We start from the raw sequence: 18,930 nt of genomic DNA, 5'->3' as shown, positions 1-18,930 counted from the left end.
GGTTCAAACTCGACGTCTTCAGTTCCACCTGCCAACATGTTTCGCCTAATGTGACTTATCTGTCAGGCGGCTGCAGAATATTAGGTTTGGATGAAGGCACACCCTCGGGTGAATGCTCACGTCATAAAAAAAATTAAATAAATAAAGACCTAAAGATAAATAAATTTTAAGAAATTATATTGCACATTTAAATATCTGGACATATGTGAAAGATCTAGTACAGCAAACATTTCAAGCATGTTACGCCTAACATCCATTCCTCTGTCCAAACAATTTCTAAGGAACAAACACACCACCAAACACAAGAGTTCTTACAACAATCAATCGCCTCGTGTGTTGCAATAAATCGACAATGCCCATGTCGATTCGACGCCGATTGATCGATCGATTAAGAACAGAGTCGAACAACCCGTACAATCGCACAGCATCGATTCATCATCGACGCAATCTATCGCATCCCGCTTTTCAAATAGTCCATTCGAATCCCCCACAATTGCTCGCCCACTGACTTCATGTCCGGCCGATCGCCTCTCGTCGGCGCAGCGCATTGCATCGCCAAACCGAACATTTTCACCAAAATTTCTTCGTCCACGTTTTCCGTCATCAACGGATCCACCATCTCCCGGTACTTCCCTTCGTTGAATTTCCGAAAAGCCTGCAAATTTTTCCGATCATATTTCAAACTCGTCGATTAAACGAACCCAGAACGCCTCAAAAAAATAGAAGCTTTACCCATTTAATCGTCACCCGCTCATCGGGATGTCGTTTCAAGTCCACGGGTCGCCGGCCCGTCAGTATTTCGATTAACAATATCCCGAACGAATAGACGTCGCTCTTGTCCGTGAGTTGATACGTCCTCATGTACTCGGGGTCGAGGTACCCGACGGTTCCCTTTACTTTCGTCGATACGTGCGTTTTATCAGACTCGTCCCCGAGTCTTGCGAACCCGAAATCCGCGACTTTGGCCCTCAAACTCTCCGTCAAGAGTATGTTCGAGGATTTAACATCTCTATGGATGATTTTCTTCTCTGCAGATTCGACGTAACAAACAATAACGACGAGCGCAAGCATAAACTAAATTCCGACCACTAATATCTATCTGCATTTCTACTTTAGGGAGTGTTTGGTATAGAGAATCAAATTGAAGAAAAATGACAATAAAGAATGGACATTAAGTAGAGAATGATAATTAATTCTTGTTTAGTAAAATAGATAATTCAGTTACAAAATATAAAAAATACAACTATCGGAATGGATCGAATAAAAATAAATGATTAATTGAAAGTTTTAACTAGTGAGAATTCATAAAATATTTTGGGTGATTTTTTAAAAAAAATCCTAAAAACTAAATACTTTACTCTCTATTATATGTTCGGTCGTCTGATCATCCGACCATTCTCTCTCGTATGCATCTAAAAATAATTTAAATATGATTTTTGTAAAATTGAAATAATATAATTTTAAAAATTATAAAAAATTAAATAGTACAAAAAAATTAAATATATATATACAATGCAACATTCATTTTTCTCGATTTATCTTAATATGGGAGAAAAATGAAAATAATATATTTTTCAAAGTTTCATTTCTCTAATTCAAACAAACAAGTTTTCTGCTGTCAATTATCAATACCAAACACAACCTAGGATTCCTAAAGATCATCAAACAAAATTGGTTTTATGCCGCTATCGACATGCTTTCCCAAAAACTATAGATAAATAAACAATCGGGCAAAACGACTTCTTACCAGCATAGAGATGGAGATATGTCAGGCCATGCGCAATGTCGATGCAGATTTCAAGCCGCTGATTGAAATCCAATATTTTTCCCTTAAGGCCTGCAAAGATCGACGGCCAAATTAAGTAAAATTTTTGTATATGAGCTAAAAACCGGGCAGGCTTTCGAAGATCAAAATCATTTACCATCAAGGTGTTCTCTAAGGGTACCGTTTGGTACATAATCCGTTATAATCAGGCGTTCATTTCCTTTTTCGACATAACCAAGAAGCTTGACAAGGTTACGATGATCAATTTTTGCCAGCAGTTCAACTTCACTTCTGAATTCGGTGCGTAGGGCCTCGAAATGTTCCTGAAATCAATCCAAAACACAAAAACTATGATGAATATTGTTTAAATAATGTTTGTGGGACATGAAGACGCAAGGTATTACCCTTCTTGCTCGTTTGATTGCAACGACCTGACCGTTTGGTAGCTCAGCCTTATAGACAGTCCCGAATCCTCCTTCGCCTATCAGTAGAGACGACGAGAAATTGTGCGTTGCCCGCGCAACTTGGTTCATGTTTAGATGCACAGATCCAAGACGGTTTAGCTTCGGTGACATGGAGAATCTTGAAGGACTCGGTGGCACTCTTAGTGGACTTGGAGGAGCCCTCAACGGACTTCCGGGATACTTTTCGAATGGAGGATTCATTTCTAGAGACGTAATTGAGTCCACTGCAAGAATGTTTCGATGTCATACAAATAGAACTTATTAAGATATTTTTTTGGCGTAGAATGCAAAAACTGAGATAAAGAACATACGAAAATCGTAATTTAACAGCATAAGATTAAACATGATCTTGGCGTACGTAAGTAAATGTTCATATTCATAGGTAGGCAAGACAAGTGAACAATTGGTAGCGAACGATTGTCTTAGCAAACATTATCATCGATTATTTCACACTATATTTATTACTTCCTCTGTCAAACATAGCGTGTCCGGTTACTGTAGACACGATAATTTAGATGAGATTAAGATGTATAATTATTTTCTGAAAAAGAAAAATGACATAAAATGTGGAATGAACAGAAATGACAATGTAGACATGGTAGGTAAGACGGAGAGAGTACTTTGTTTCCGGATAAATGTTACTTAGCAATGTATATAAATGCCAAATCGAGCTTGAATGTAAAGAATGTTAGGAGGATATTCTCGGGCTAAAATAAAAAAGAGTAATTGGAAAATTTCAAACCTAAAGCTATTTTAGGAAGCACAGGATCGATGTTTTCCCCTTGAATAGAATTGGATAGTGAATTCAGAATATGTATGAAGCATATAAATATCATACAATAGAAATGAAACTTAACTATTACATACAATAAAAACAATAAACGCGCAATATATATAATTTTAAAGCTAAAAAACATAAGATAAGCCACCATCATTAACAATATTCTAACATGCCTCGCTTGTTAGATCATAATTTTTATCAGCATATTGATTTACTAAAAGTTTTCATTAATTTTAAAGTTTAGACTGAGGTGTTAATTTTCTCTAAGACTTCCTAATAAGCTACACTTTAAGAACACTTGAGAAAATAATTGCACCTCCACTCAATCACGACCTTACTATAAGCTAATATTGCGATTTGCAAATAACAAAAATTTACGAAATACTTCATATATAAGATACGGGTGTCGAAATGTATGTGATCTAAAATCAAGGTTTTTGCTACTTTTGACTTTTTCAATATTTTTTACTATGCAATTCATCATTCCCAACAGAAATTGGAACGTGTAAATCACAAAAAGAACACACCCTAAATGTTCAACAAAATTTTGTGGAATATATTGTAAGGGTATAGATGAGGATAACGAGAGTGAAATCGAGTAGTATATTTAAACATGATAATCTAATAATGCAAAATAATATTTATCCAACACTATTTCAATTCAAAATTTTACTATTCCAAAAACCCGCAAATCCAATCCAAATATAACCCTAATGTTCGACTAAGTAACTTCATTGGACGAAGGAAATGAAAATGTTTTACCCTTACACAACCATTAGAATCTGTCAATAAATGATTAACTCATGAGATTATTAATCATATCCTATGGATAGAATAAATAAATCCATCAAAATAATTCTTAAAAAAATAAAACATTTTTCTTTTGTGGTATTTGACCATAATTTCAAAAACAAATTCAAATGATATATTAAGCCTATCTTATGTCTACTTTGATGGATTAAAAATATAATCAAATCTGCTATATGCAAGTATATATGAACAATAATTTACATTTATACACAATGTTAAAACCATTGAGCTCATATTGTTCATTTACATAATGTTGAGGGGGTTAATTTAATCGAATCGAAACCCATGTTTTTAAGATTATTATACAAGGCCTTAGCATAATCATGGACTTTAATCCCACACGGTAAAAAATGTGCGAATAAGGTAGATAAAATCACTAAAGATTATATCAAGTCACACAAAAGAAACATGGGGCGAATGAAGGATAGGGTGTGTTTGTTTGAAGGATTTTGAAGGACTTGTACTATTCACACAGATTTTTTTCCCAAAAAATATCAAATCAAATACCCATTTTTTATTTTTTATATTATTCTAAAAATTAATTATATATTCAAAATATCACATCAATAATTATTTATATCACATCATACAACTATTCCAATTTAAATATTTTCTTATTCAAATTTCAACCTAAAATCCGAACCCCCAAACAAAACACACCCACTAGGATTAGATCTTGCAAAAACTGGTTTGACACGAAATAATTGAGTTTGGGTCAAAAAATTTCACCCGACTATTTATACGGGTTGACACGAGCTCGGCGTGATAATAAATGGATCGGGTTAGGATTGAAGCTCTTAACTCGAACCCAACACGACAACTCCATTATAATATATTAATAGTAATTAATATATTTATTATATATGTAAAATAATTATAATTTAATGATTTACTCATGTATTAATTTAAACTTAAGCTCAATTTTAAATAATTCAACCTAATTCATTGTCAACATTACCTTCGAACCAATGAAAACTAACATAATACGACAACACGACAAAAAATAATTTAACTTGAATCAAAGATTTCGACTTAATTCATTGTCAACATTACGTTCGAACCAATGAAAACTAACATAACACGATAATACAACAAAAAATAATTTAACTTGAATCAAAGATTTCGACTTACTTCATTGTCAACATTACATTCGAACCAATGAAAACTAATATAACACGACAACACGACAAAAAATAATTTAACTTGAATCAAAGATTTCGACTTAATTATGTATATGGGTCAACACGAACGCAACACGATAATAAACGGGTCAACACGAACCCGACACGATAATAAACAGATTGGATTAGAGTTGAGTAATTTAATCCAACATGAATCGACCCATTGTCAACTCTAACTAAAATAAAAAAGACGGAGCATTCAAAGATAAGAACAGCAAACATTCAATTAAATGGAATTGATCATACTCACTGGAATTAGGCTCCTTTGAGAGAACCGTATGCTCGGTTGCTCTTTTCCTTGCTTGAAAACATGGACAAATCAACGCACAACATAAAAGGAAGAAACCTGGCACTGCAATGACTAGCATATTGGATTTTACAATCCGATTGCCATTTTCATCATTTCCACTTGGAGACTTTTCACCGTAACCAATCCAACTGTCTCCATCCCTAACCACAGGTTTTAACAATCTTCTTCCTGTAAACAAAGGATGCGCGTTTGCAAGATTCGGACAATAATAATCCTAAAGCAAAATTGCTTATAATTCACTTGTAGTTTGAAAAATCTTTCACCAGTTTCTTCGTGATTTACAAACTGCACGAAGTTTCATGGTGTTTTAAAAACATTGCACAAAATCCTATTCCTACTTTTTTAGGTGATTTTGTGCAATATTTTAAAAACAAAGAGAGCCTCATGCAATTTTTAGGGAATTCTGTACAATGTTTTCTAAAATTAGAGAAGCCTCATGCAGGTTTTAAATCACGAATAAGTATCATGCATACTTTCCAAACTACAGGTTGATTGTAAACATTTTTGCCTAATCCTAAAATTGATAAACTTCGAAAGCTAAAGATAAAAAATAAATCGATGATACCTAAAGAATGGCAATAATGGCTTCTAACATGTTTCCGAAGAAAGCAATCTCTCCCATGAAACCTCAAACTCTTACAGAATAAATATTTATCCACCAATTTTCCATCAATGTAAAACAACTCGCGAGTAGGATCATCAGCACAGGCTACATGGAATGTTCCACAAGCCTTTACAGGCTTCGACAACCCAAAAGAAGGCACGATCGGCGAATGCACGAGAACTAGTAAAATTAACAAAACTAATCCCATTTTCAGCAATGATTCAAACAAGAATTCCCATCACTCTGGAGCTCCACATCCAACCATGGCTTCGAATCACGAATTCGTATATCTCTACAATTCCAACCTGATGCATCAAAATAGAAATTTTCGAAACTGAAGAATACAATACATGCTTCAAAATCAAAATCAAAATCAAAATCAAATACCTTCCTTACATTCTTCTTGGTCTTGAATGAACATTCTGGCAATCAATAATACTTTCCATTACAAAGCTTCAAGGGATATCAAAATTCAAACAATAATCACACAGGTAATGATTCTCAGACCTCAAAATCAGCACCAAAACCTTCTATTCAACTCAGAATAATTCAATTTTCGAATACCCAAAACCCTAAAACCAAACCCCTGATTTCCACCGGAGAATCCAATCCCTAAAATCAATACCACCAAAATCACATCAAAAAATCAAAATTAAACAAAAACCCCAGCTGCAAATCACAAAAGAAAATCACCAAATCCTAGAAACCACTAAACCCAAGAAACCCAACAACTTTTTATTTTTTCTACAATTTTGGAAACTCCAATAATCAAACAAGCATCTAATTTATTAACCTCTCTCTCTGTCTATCTCTCTCTATATATATATATACACAAATAGGCGCAGTAAAAATTAAAAATAAAACGAAAACAAACTCACCGGATGTTCCAGCTGGCGGCGGCACAACGTAGGAGAAGAAGAGGAGGAGGAGGAAGCGAAGAAGACGCATAAGGAAGAAGGAAGAAGGAAGGAAGGAAGGAAGAAATTGGGGAAGGTTTTCAAACCGGCTGTGCCATCGAACCGAAACCGGTTATCGTACGGTTCGGTTCGTCTTTTTTCCCGAACTGTAAACTGTTTGTTCGAACCGGCGGTTTAGCGTTTTCTTTTTTACAATATATAGCCAGGGTGATGGACGAAGAAGAAGAAAAAAGAAAAGGAAGAAAGGAAGAAAGGAAGAAAGGGAAAGGAGGAGTAAATTTTCTATTATGTCAGCAGGAGTTAATTTTTTATTTTTTTAGTAAAACTAAATATCAACCAAATATAAAATATTTCTAATTTTTATTTTTTTTATGTTATTTTTATTTAATGTCAGAAACAAAATAAATATTATACTATGTAGATAGAGAATAGTACTAATTTATTTTAACTGACAGAAAAAAAAAGAAAAAAATTGAAGAAGTATTTTATAAATATAAAATTATATTAATGTTAATAAAAAATAAATACTACTATTAATAATGATATAGAGAAAATAATATAGTATAATATTATTTTTATATATTTAAATTTTAAATTTTATAATGCTTTTAATATACTATTTAATTTAATTACTTATTAAATTTATTTTTTATACTATATTTATCTAATTAATTATTACTAATATTTTTATACAGTAAATAAATAATTAATATACATTTAAATAAAATTAAAATTAAAAGTTTTTTAATAAACTTAAATGCTGTAGACACGGCATATTGTTAAAAATAAATAAATAAGTGCTCGTTTAGGCTTTTTTTATTTAAGGATATTTTTTTGGCGGAATATTTTGTAAAAAAAAATGATATTAAACATAGTATAATTTTACTACAAAAAGAATATTGTGAAATTGTATACTTAAGAAAAAAAACGAAATTGTATATTATATTTAAAATTGATAAAAATAAATATGATCTCAATATTCGATCCAAACTTGATCGAAGAAAATGTGTATGAATTTCTAAGTACGTCCAAAATTTTTAGGATCATACTTGATCCGGCACGCCAATAAATTGGCCATGAATGTCGAATTGCGTATAACTTGTCCGATTTATTAAAATTAATATTTAAAATTTAATATCTTTATGTGCATATTAGCTAATAAATTAACAATAATAATAATAATATAGTTTGATGGTACCAATTCTCTTATATACCATCTAAATAAAATTTTATTATATTACATAAAATTTTAAAAAAGAAAAAATAATAATAATAAATAAAAGAAAACGAATCGGCCCAAATTTAAATCGAATCGTACTCGGACCTGATTTTTCAAGTCCGATTTGAAACTGGGCTGAGTCTATTTGGAATGGTTTAAAATCGGACCGGCCTAATTGTCCCCCTAATTATGTTCATGTGTTATTGTTTCTTCTTTTCCAATTTAATGTATTTTTGTCTTTTAGTAGATTAAAAAAATAATACTATATTCGTCTATTTATAAAGTTTATATTTGTTTTTTGCGTGTAAATTATTTAAATATTAATTATTATATTACTTGAATTTTTGTATAAAAATTATCACAATATCTGATTTATGACATACTTTATTGATTTATCTCGCTTGGCATGATTCAGAGTTGGTTTGTTGAAATTATTAACAGTCTTTGTCATTTTAAGCGGTGATATGGTCTGAAAAAGTTAAGGCAAATGAGACAAGTAATAATCATTTCCGCACACAAGCGACGACTCCATAACTCAGAAAAGCTAAGGTAAGAGAGGCAAGCGATAGCTCCTACCGCTCGCAAGCGATAGCCGCCTCCGCTTGCAAGCGACGCTACATCGCTTAGGCCAGCGACCAGACACCACCGTAACGAAGCGACGGCAATTCAGTGCAAATATCGCCTAAGTGTCCAACCCGCAGCGGTACAGCTATTCCACTACCAGCCAACACAGACAAACCCGCTCAGCTGCGCTGATGCCCTCCGGTCATCCGCCAAGCGAGAAAAATCTGCGCCATTACAAGCCCAAGCAAGCGAAGCGAGCATCATGAGAGTTATGGCCAGCAACCGCTTCAACAGAATAACCGCCACCAACTGCCGAACTACCTAGTGGTTGGAATTATTTTGCAACTGCTTTGTAACTGCAGTTCTCAACCGGAATTCTCCCTTAACCACCACTTTACTGCTTACCTAGTTTACTTTATCGCTTTAATTACAGTTTTTGTAAAATTAGAGGTTTCGGCTTTGGTAGTAAGTAATGAAATATCATTTGTTCTTCGTCATCACTTCTTCCATGCTTTTCACATTTATATAAACCCTAGTTGTAAAGAATTTCACTTCGTTGGTAAAAAGCACAGAAAGATTGATTATTCAAGCCTTGTCTTTTGTCACAAACAGATTCAAGGTAGTTCAACGTAGTTAAGTACGTGGGAGCCTTGTCGATCTGCTTAACTATTGGTTTAAATTCAATTTTGATTAAAAAGAGGTAACAGAAGGGTAAAATCATTAATGAGGTAGAATTTGAGATAATTAATGGGGCATAGGCGGTGGTCTATTGGGTGGCAAAAACTGCTAGTGACAGTAAGATTTCTTTCTTATAATGTTCTGATTCTTGGGTGTCATTGAAGTCTTGTTGTAAATCCCTTAAGGTCAAGTACCAATGATCAAAATTCTTTGTAATCTAGTTTATACATTTACATTACCCCCATTCCTACAGCTTCCGTATTATACATATATGTTTCGATAAAACAACAGCATAACTCTCTCATTTCATTCAGAAAAACCTAGTCATTGCGTAACGCATAGTTCAGACACAGAATCTCTCCATCACTCTCTACCGCTCAATCTATATAAATATATGTTGTGTCATCCGCTAATGTTCCTATCGCTCACCCATCGTTGGCACCTGGTCTGCTCACCACCACTCCGCTCACCGTTGCTCACTCTTTATCGCTTTCCTTTCCAGTTTTTTGCAGCTTAGGGTTCAGGCCCGCTGCAAAGCAGGTCCTTTTACTGTTTTTTCGCCGCTTTCATGAGATCAATACTTGATTTAAATTCGCGACTTAAAATCCCTATGTTCGACATGAAAATTCACCCGTCAAAGAGTATAAATAATTATTATAAACGATACAGGGTCTACAATCACAAATTTTTGCTATATCTGATCACTCACTATAATTCCTTACATCTCAATTTCGAACAAAATTCCTTATATTTGAACATATATACAAAATCTGTTGTCAACGGTACAGTAAGTTGAAACGGATAAAATATACTACTAATTTTTGTGTGTTCACTCAATAATTTTTAAATAATACAATTATCAATAAATATCATGAAAAAATACAATATATGCATATACTTACACAATATATATAATATATACTTTATTTATCAATAAAACATTCATAATTAAATAAATATATTATTTTTTATTAACTATATATGTTTTGATATTCATCATAAAAATATATATTTATATCCCAAAAAAAACATGAAGTGAAACACACAGTTTCTTTCTTTCTTTCTCTTTTGTAAGATATTGTTAAATCATAAACAATATTCCCGGAGTCTTCCAACTGTGACATCAATTTAAAAATTTATAAAAGATCTAAACAATTTTTTACTCACATTATAAAATTTTCAATAAAATTCTTAAATTTATGTTTTTTTTCCACGTCAACAAATTTATTACTTCCTCGTCATTCAAACTTGTGCTATGTGTATATATTATATATTCTATCACATAAAATCAATATTAATAAAATACTAACTTTGCTTATAAATATTTGAATATCAATTATTATATTAATACAATAATTTAAGAGAAAAATATTTTTATTAGTCTCATATGATATAAATACAATGACATTTGTGAAGTAAATTATACAAATATAAAAATATTTTTATGTTACTAGTATAAGTCACATAAAAAAAATTACATCAAATAAAAAATTAAACAAACCTTATAGGTTTTGTATGAATCTATGTATATATTAATTAGAAAGTGTTATATATTTTTAGATATTTAATTTTAGATTTAAATTTGATCTTATTCATATACTAAATTATTTAAATTTGAGTCTATTAAGTTTGTTTTATTTTGCATTGAGATGACGTATTGATTGGCTCGAGATCGTAGATAAATAAATAAATAATACGTTTGCTAATATATATATATATTGTTATTTTACAACTTTTTTCTATATTTTTCATTTTTTATTTGCCATAATTATTACTAACAAAAATAAACTATTGTTAAAAAAAAAAAAAAATCCAAACAAACAAGCCAACAAATAATAATAATATTTTTTTTTAAAATGACACTTTTTAATATGTGATTAATAATTGATTTTCAGTCAACTTGTTCAATCTGGTACATCCATAAATCCATCTAATCCCAAATTATGAAACATCCCAATTTATTTTATTTTATTTATTTTATAATAAATAAATTAAAAAAAAAAAACAATTTTGTGGAATAGTTTTCCCAACCACCCCATGAAAGCATAAAATTTACTTTGTTATAAATAAATTAATTGATTAGATAGATTATTTAAAAATTTACTTTGTCATATAAATAAATAAATTAATTGATTAGATAGATTATTTAATTATTCTTTTAAATAAATATATAATATAGACTAGAGATGTGGTTGATTTTGATTGCCAAACACAACACTTTATGTTGTCCTAGTTATATTTTATTTTATTAAATTACAATATGATAACAATATTTAATAATATCCCATTTCATTGTATCACCAATTATCAATCACTATATATATATATATATATATATATCACATTTGTTGATTAATTTATTACTTTTAAGTTAATTATCAAACCTAATCCAAACCCTAAATGATTGATTATTCAATTTAATTATAGTATTGCAAGAAGTTTAATCAACTAATCAGGTTGTAATGATTTTTTAATTAAAAGAAATTTGATTTAAGATATATTTGGAAAATTTTAATTAATTAGGTAATAGTAAAATTTTGAATAGAAAATAGATTCCTTTGGAAATTAATTTTTATTTTTGTTAAAATAAATTTCACTTTGTTCTCTCAACACTAATTTTCAAATCCGATTTTCAAAAAATAATAATAAACAACAAAATAAACATTTTACAAAAATTACAAAAGAAATAAAAAAATCAAGTACTCGTTACAAAAAGTCATATATTCAACTTATAATAATATATTTATATTTTTGACACAATTTTCTATACAATACACCAAAAATAAAAAATTATTGTATAAACGGAGTCATTATGTGTTGGATCGGATATTTCATAGAACAAAATAATGTATTTTTTATTTTAAAAAAAATCAACATTGTAAAAAAATCAATCTCCAAATATATAACATGGTCTCCTATTAATATAAAAATATATAATCCTCTTTTGTTCTTAACAATCTATTCATTTTTTTCATTTTGGTCAGTTCCATAATAAAATATATATTTTTTTTTTTTAGTAATTTATATCTACCTAACATTATAAGTACCTTTTCAATTTACAATATATTACACAAATATCATTATCTTTATATCATACAATACTAATAAGGTTATTTAGTCTTTTTACATTTATTTCTACTTTATTTTAATATAATACTAATATTTCTAACACTCCGTGCAAAAACCAAATGGATTTATAGATATGGGACGGAAAAAGTATGTTGGATGTAATATTTTAAAAATATATATATATGTGTGTGTTTTTTAATATCATATTTATAATAAAAAATAAATACCTAACAATATATATATATATATATATTAATATTGAATTGTTGAAGAATAGTGTAAAAATAAAGCTAAAAGGAGGGTTTAATCCCAATCATTGACTTATATGACTAGGAACAAATTTTAAGATTCCAATCCGTCATTTGATTACTTAACTTGAAATCAGGAATGGGAATTATTGGTGCCTAACATAGGGTTTGTTTGGTTTAATTTGAAATCGGAGTATTGATTTAAATTTTTAGTATTTTAATATAATATTGTACGAGAAAATGTAATATATTATTTTGTAATATATTTATGTGACAATAGTTACAGTACTAATTAAATATAATTAGCAAAGTGATAATATCATCTTAATATATATATATACAAGACAATACATTAGATATAAATTTACAATCGGCACCGGCGCTGATAATATGTTAGATAACGATGTAAATTGTCGTCTCACCTAAAAATTTAAACTGTCAAAATATGCATCAATTATTTATTTATCTTAAAAACAGGAGACCAACAATTTTGATTGTGTCTTTTACCAATTTTTATTTTCTATTTCTGTTTGAAATGCAAAAATAAATAAATAAATAAATAATTGAATATAAACAAATGAAAGTCCCAAATATTTCAATATGTTTTAAATTTAAAATTATAATAGTAAATATATTGAACATATGAATAATACATTCTATAAACCCCCGTAATAATTAATTTTTTATAAAATAAATAAAAATAATAGGAATGATTTGTTTGCCTATGTAAACTTGAGGTGATACAATTTAATTAATTAATTAATATTGTGTCCGAGTTACAATTGACACGGAAATTTATAATAAGTATAATTAGTATATAATTAAAAATATATTAATAAAAATAATTATTCTAAAATATAAATAATTATATATTAAGATTAAAAAACTAATTACTCTAATTAAAATTAGAGATTAGAAATTTTAAAATGAGATTAAGGAATGTAATTATTTTCTAAAAAAAGGTAACATGAGATGTGAGACGAACAGAAACGAAAATATAGAAACGATAAAAAAAACTTCAAATACTTGTTGCAAAAAGTAAAATATTCAACTTAAACAATATATTTTTATATTTTTACATAACTTATAACATATATATTTGTTTTATCATTTCAAAATCAAATCAATATTTATTCATTTTTATTATTTTCAATAAAAATATATTATTTTTTTGCTATATAACACTATATTAAAATACTACTCCCTTTGTCCCGATAAAGTTGTCTTGTTTTTTCATTTTCGTCCGTCACAAAAACAATTGTCTTTGTTTTCTTATTTAGTAATTGTAGTCCCCACTTAATAACAAAATTATTATTATTATTTCAAACTATTTCAAATTATTACTCTAATTTTTTTTAAAAATTATTTAAAAAGTAAAGGTATTTTAGTCTTTTACTTTTTACTTTATACTCACTTTTTATTAAATACTATTATTCTTTAATTTTCGTGTCCACCCCCAATAAGACATCTTTTTTGGGACGAAGAGAGTATTTAAATAGAAACACAAATAGCATTTCATTATCATATCAGATGATTATTAACAACATTGTTGTTGAAGACAACAATAATAGTATATTGAATATAATATCACTATATACAATATGGATATCATTTCGTAAAAAATAAAATTTTCTATAATACAATTAAATGAAAAAATATTTTTGTTTATTTATAATTAACATAAATCAATTTTATAAAATATATGTAGTTCTAAATATAGATAAAAATATTTATTTTTTTTAGGAGAGAGAAAAATAAAAGAGTTTTGAATCGGTCCTATAATATTTATGATGTTTTATTCTATGTAGTTAATTAAGTTGATTTATATTTGTTAAATATGTTTTGATTTAATAATTTTTACCAAAAATAGAAAGATATCAATTGTTACGGGACAAACAAAAATAGAAATAGTGTCAATTGTGGTGGAACGGATAGAGTATATATATATATATATATATAACATAGCAATGTGAAAACACCCACTAAATTGTATAGATACTCCATCCGTTCCAATACAATAGTCTTGTTTACCATTTTTGTCCGTCTCAAAACAATAGTCTCAGTTCCATAAATAATTATATCACTATAAAATTACTCTTACTTTTTTATTATTATTACATAATTGTCACTACTTTTTACACTAATAAACCCACAAGGGTAAAAAAGTCTTTTACCCGTATTTTTTTACCCACTATCAATATAATATCAATAATTCTTAAATTTCATATCTATTATAACTCAGACTATAGCTATGAGAGACGGAGGGAGTATTATTTTAACAATAGTAAATTGTGCTAACAATTTTACATAAGCTCGTACAATTATGTTAATTCATGTATTGTAAAAATAAAAAATAAAAATAAAAAAATTGCCCTATAATTTATATCTTAATTTATTTAATTTTACTTTTTGCAAGGTATATTAGGGGATATTATATATACCACATTTTACGTGTTAAGAAAATAAAAATTGAAAAAAAAAAATTAAAAAAATACATTGTGACAGTAGATGGACCACATTGTAACGGATACATTTATAAAAAGCAAAGTTCATTGTGATGTACACTTTTATTTCAATTTAATATACAGTTAAATAAAATAAAAATAAAATAAAAAGTAAAGTTAAAAAAAGATTTTTAACTTTTATTTGGTACAATGATTTTGTCCCATAACCTTATTTTTCCCGACTTATGTTTATATTAAACCTTTTTGATTTTCCGAGTTTGGATTATATGTCTAAACTAAAATTATACTACTTTTTAAAATTATTATATATAGTATTTACTTTTATTAAAATTATTGCATTAAATAAATATTCTTACTTTGAAATAATCAAGATTCTAAAATATAAAATAATAAATGAACAAATCTTATTTTGGTAGTGTCATTATGTTACTAATTAAGTGTATTTATTTTTATTTATTATTTTGTAAAAATACTGCCTCAATCTCATAACTATGTATCTATTTTCTTTTTGGACAAGATTTTAGAAATACTAGTATTATATTGAGATGTAGTAGGAATAAAGTAGAAATAACTAAAATAACCTTATTAATATTGTGTGATATAAATGTAATGACATTTGTGTAATATACTGTTGTAAGAGTATTTGTAATGTTAGGTAGATAGTACAATTACTGAAAAAAGAAATAGATATTTTGTTATGGGACGGACTAAAATAGAAAAATAAATACTTTATTATGAGACCGGGGAGTATATATAATTAAATATATATGCATATTTTTGTTTATATTATATTATGTCTGTCCAAAACAAATGACCCATTTATTATGAAAACTATTATTTAGGTAATATAGATAAGTAAGTTATCAATAGTAAATTTACGATATTATTTTATTATTTTTATATTAGCAGTATAGTTGGTATTTAAAAATTTTGAATTAATATATATGATTAAAAGAAATTTAGAGTATATATTTAAATATTTTTAGCATTATATATCAATACAAATATATACGATATATATCATTTTAAATGTAATGAAATTTAAAATATAAAAATAAATTAAAATATGAAATTTTAAATGTAAATAAAAATATTTGTTTATTGAAAATGCATAAATAAAAGAGTTTTGAATGAGTTTAAAGTTTGATTGTATTATTGAAATGAAAAATTGTTTGATTAATTGTTGAGTTATAATGTAATATATATTTAACTAAGAATGTATTTAAAATATGTTACAAAATATTTTAAAACTAAAAAATTCTTTATTTTTATTATCCTCTTCAATTCCACTCAAAATTCCTATTTTTTTTCTATCACTTAAATCGATAAACGGATGTGTTTATTTTGTATTTTAGTTTGAAAGGGATTTTTTTTTAAATGTGAAATATAGAGAATTGTGTAAATATTATAAAAATAATAAGTGTGTGTAATATATTATATTTTTTTTTTGTAAAAATATATTAGAAAATTTTTATAAAAAGACCACATCCCAATTTTATTTTATTTTTATTCAATATTTACAACTTTCTATTTTTTTAAAAAGAAATTAATTTGTGTTAATTATAGATAAATAATAACTTTTTATTCAACTGTATTATAAAAAAAAAAATTTCTCTACAAAATGATATTAATATGATATATATTTTATTAAAAATATTTTAAATATTTAAATATATATTATAATTTTTTAAACAATATTTTAAATTTATTTAAAAAATTTAAAATCATCATTTGCATAAAAATAATAAAATAATATCATAAATAACTATGATTTACTTACTTAGATTATAATTTTCTTAAATATCATACATCAACCAAATTGATCTAAAAAATGAATATTAAAATTAAAATAGATTAAAAGCTATATAAATTATATGGATCTAAAAATTTGTGCTAAAACTAAAATATGGAAAATTGAAGGGGCATAAATAGTATATGATCAATTTTAAATTATGATAATTATTAGAAATTAAAAATCATGATAGTATATTTTATTGCATGCTTCTTTCTATTGTAATATGTCATAATTTTAAACTTTGTATAATTACAAATGAAACTTCAATAATTAAGTTGCAATATTGCATGTGGGTTTGTTGGGTGACTTATTATTATTATTATTATTAAATTAAAAGATTTTTAGTTTTATTTTTAGATTGTAAAATACTATATACAATATATTTGCTTAAAAGATTACTTTATCTCTTTCACTCTAAATAGACTTTGTAATAGATTAAAAAATAATATTATTTTATTAATCTGAAAGTGTATAAGAAATATTAATATATTTGCATTTTACTTTATGTATAAATTAGTTATATGTGTAATAATATGTTTGTAATTTACATAAAATTTAAGTATATTTTGATATTAGTGTATGATTATTGTTACTAAAAGAGAAAATAAATACTTTTGAGTTAGGCAGATGAAAATGGTAAAAATAATACTTTTAGTTGGAACAGAGAAAATATATTATATGGTAAAAATCTTTTAATAAAAATTTATATTCAATATAAATATTTTTTAGCATATATATATATATATATTTACATATGATTAAATGAACCAATTTTATAGGAGTATAACAAAACTAAATATATTCATGAAATGAGAAGAAATATATATGACTAAATAGAGATGATATTTATTAAATAAAAAAATAAATATATTGATGAATAATTTCAAATAGTAAAATAAATGTATAAATTTGTTTGTTTAGTGATTTGGTTTGATGGTTTTTTTTTTTCATATAAAGTATTGAAAATCATGTTGGTAAAATAAAAAAATATATATATTTATATTAATATTAATTTTTTTATAAAATGATAAAATATAATATATTATATATATTGAGAATTAAATCAAGTAAAAACTAGTTGGACAAACAATTATCATCATCGTCATTATCAAGCGAGTTTGAGCATTTGTTATTCGAGCTAGATTCAAATATGTTATTAGTATAAGTTTGGCGAAGAAGTTTCGACTTCAACTCATATTTTATATTATATTTGTCCGCTAAAATTATTATTATTATTATTATTATTTTGGTCGTCCGTTAAACTTATGAGCAATGCATTTATAGTAAATCATATTATCTACTTACAATTTTATTATTTATTTTTAAAAATAATAATGCTACTATTTTTTTTTCTAATTTACCATATTATTTTTTTATAATATATTTACTTTATTTTTTACATACGTTACTTTAATATTAAATTATTATTTATTTATTTTTGTGATCAATCAAATCTACATAATTTTACGAGAAAATACATATCATATATTTTTTAATATATAAATTAATTATATTTAATTTATTCACAAATTTTTATAATAAAATATTTACAAATTTTATTAATAAATAAAAATTCGATATAAAAAAATTACATATGTTATTGATATATAAAATGATATAAATATATATGCTCTATTATTCTAATACTATTTTTTAATTACAAAAAAAATAATAATAAACAATACAAAATACTTTTTTTATAAACGTAGAAAATAAAATAAAAAAATTAAAAATTTAAATACTCATTAGAAAAAAAATAAAAACCAAATACTCAATTTATATTTTTAACAAAATTTTTCGTATTTAACTAAATAATAAATTAAATTAAATTAAATTCGAACTTAAGGTATGTATTTCTTTTATAAACAAATTAAATTAAATTTTTAATAAATTGAACTATTCGATTCGTCTGACAGCTATATTAAAAATCAAACACATCCACTACCTCCAATTTCAATCCAAAATGTTTATTTGAATTTTAAAAAATTAAAGAAATGAACACAAAATATTTTTGTAAGCTCCCGGTTTTCGAGCTCCCGAAACTGAACCATGTTCCCACA

At 26.5% G+C, this 18,930-nt stretch overlaps 1 protein-coding gene across 3 annotated transcripts; it reads right to left on the bottom strand.

Moving 5' to 3' along the window:
• Positions 1-156: 156 nt before the first annotated feature.
• On the bottom strand, positions 157-6,899 carry LOC127249264 (calmodulin-binding receptor-like cytoplasmic kinase 3). Of its 3 annotated transcripts, XM_051271992.1 has the most exons (10): positions 6,794-6,861; positions 6,423-6,527; positions 6,303-6,337; positions 5,877-6,220; positions 5,252-5,479; positions 2,170-2,453; positions 1,923-2,088; positions 1,748-1,837; positions 733-1,028; positions 157-655 (listed from the first exon to the last, which is right to left on the bottom strand). In XM_051271992.1, exons 4-10 carry the CDS (start codon positions 6,121-6,123, stop codon positions 449-451), a joined length of 1,518 nt encoding a protein of 505 aa, XP_051127949.1. In that variant the 5' UTR covers positions 6,124-6,220; positions 6,303-6,337; positions 6,423-6,527; positions 6,794-6,861; the 3' UTR covers positions 157-448. The 3 variants fall into 3 exon arrangements, with proteins under 3 accessions (XP_051127949.1, XP_051127948.1, XP_051127951.1); XM_051271991.1 differs by lacking the exon at positions 6,423-6,527 and having other exon boundaries at positions 6,794-6,899; XM_051271994.1 differs by lacking the exon at positions 6,423-6,527 and having other exon boundaries at positions 6,312-6,337; positions 6,794-6,873.
• Between the last annotated feature and the right edge of the window lie 12,031 nt (positions 6,900-18,930).

Source organism: Andrographis paniculata, unplaced genomic scaffold, assembly GCF_009805555.1.
Source record: "Andrographis paniculata isolate CXL003 unplaced genomic scaffold, ASM980555v1 Contig35END, whole genome shotgun sequence".
Taxonomy (NCBI): domain Eukaryota; kingdom Viridiplantae; phylum Streptophyta; class Magnoliopsida; order Lamiales; family Acanthaceae; genus Andrographis; species Andrographis paniculata.
Note: the sequence above shows the minus strand (reverse complement) of the source record. Positions and strands in the feature narration are given on the sequence as shown.

What these genes read in the sequence shown, in the direction of transcription:
- LOC127249264 (XM_051271991.1), bottom strand. Translation starts at nt 6,123, where the DNA reads ATGGGATTAGTTTTGTTAATTTTACTAGTTCTCGTGCATTCGCCGATC. An exon ending in CAATCAAACGAGCAAGAAGG is followed by an intron (nt 2,089 to 2,169) that starts GTAATACCTTGC and finishes GATTGATTTCAG; the next exon opens with GAACATTTCGAGGCCCTACG. An exon ending in AGCGGGTGACGATTAAATGG is followed by an intron (nt 656 to 732) that starts GTAAAGCTTCTA and finishes AAAAATTTGCAG; the next exon opens with GCTTTTCGGAAATTCAACGA.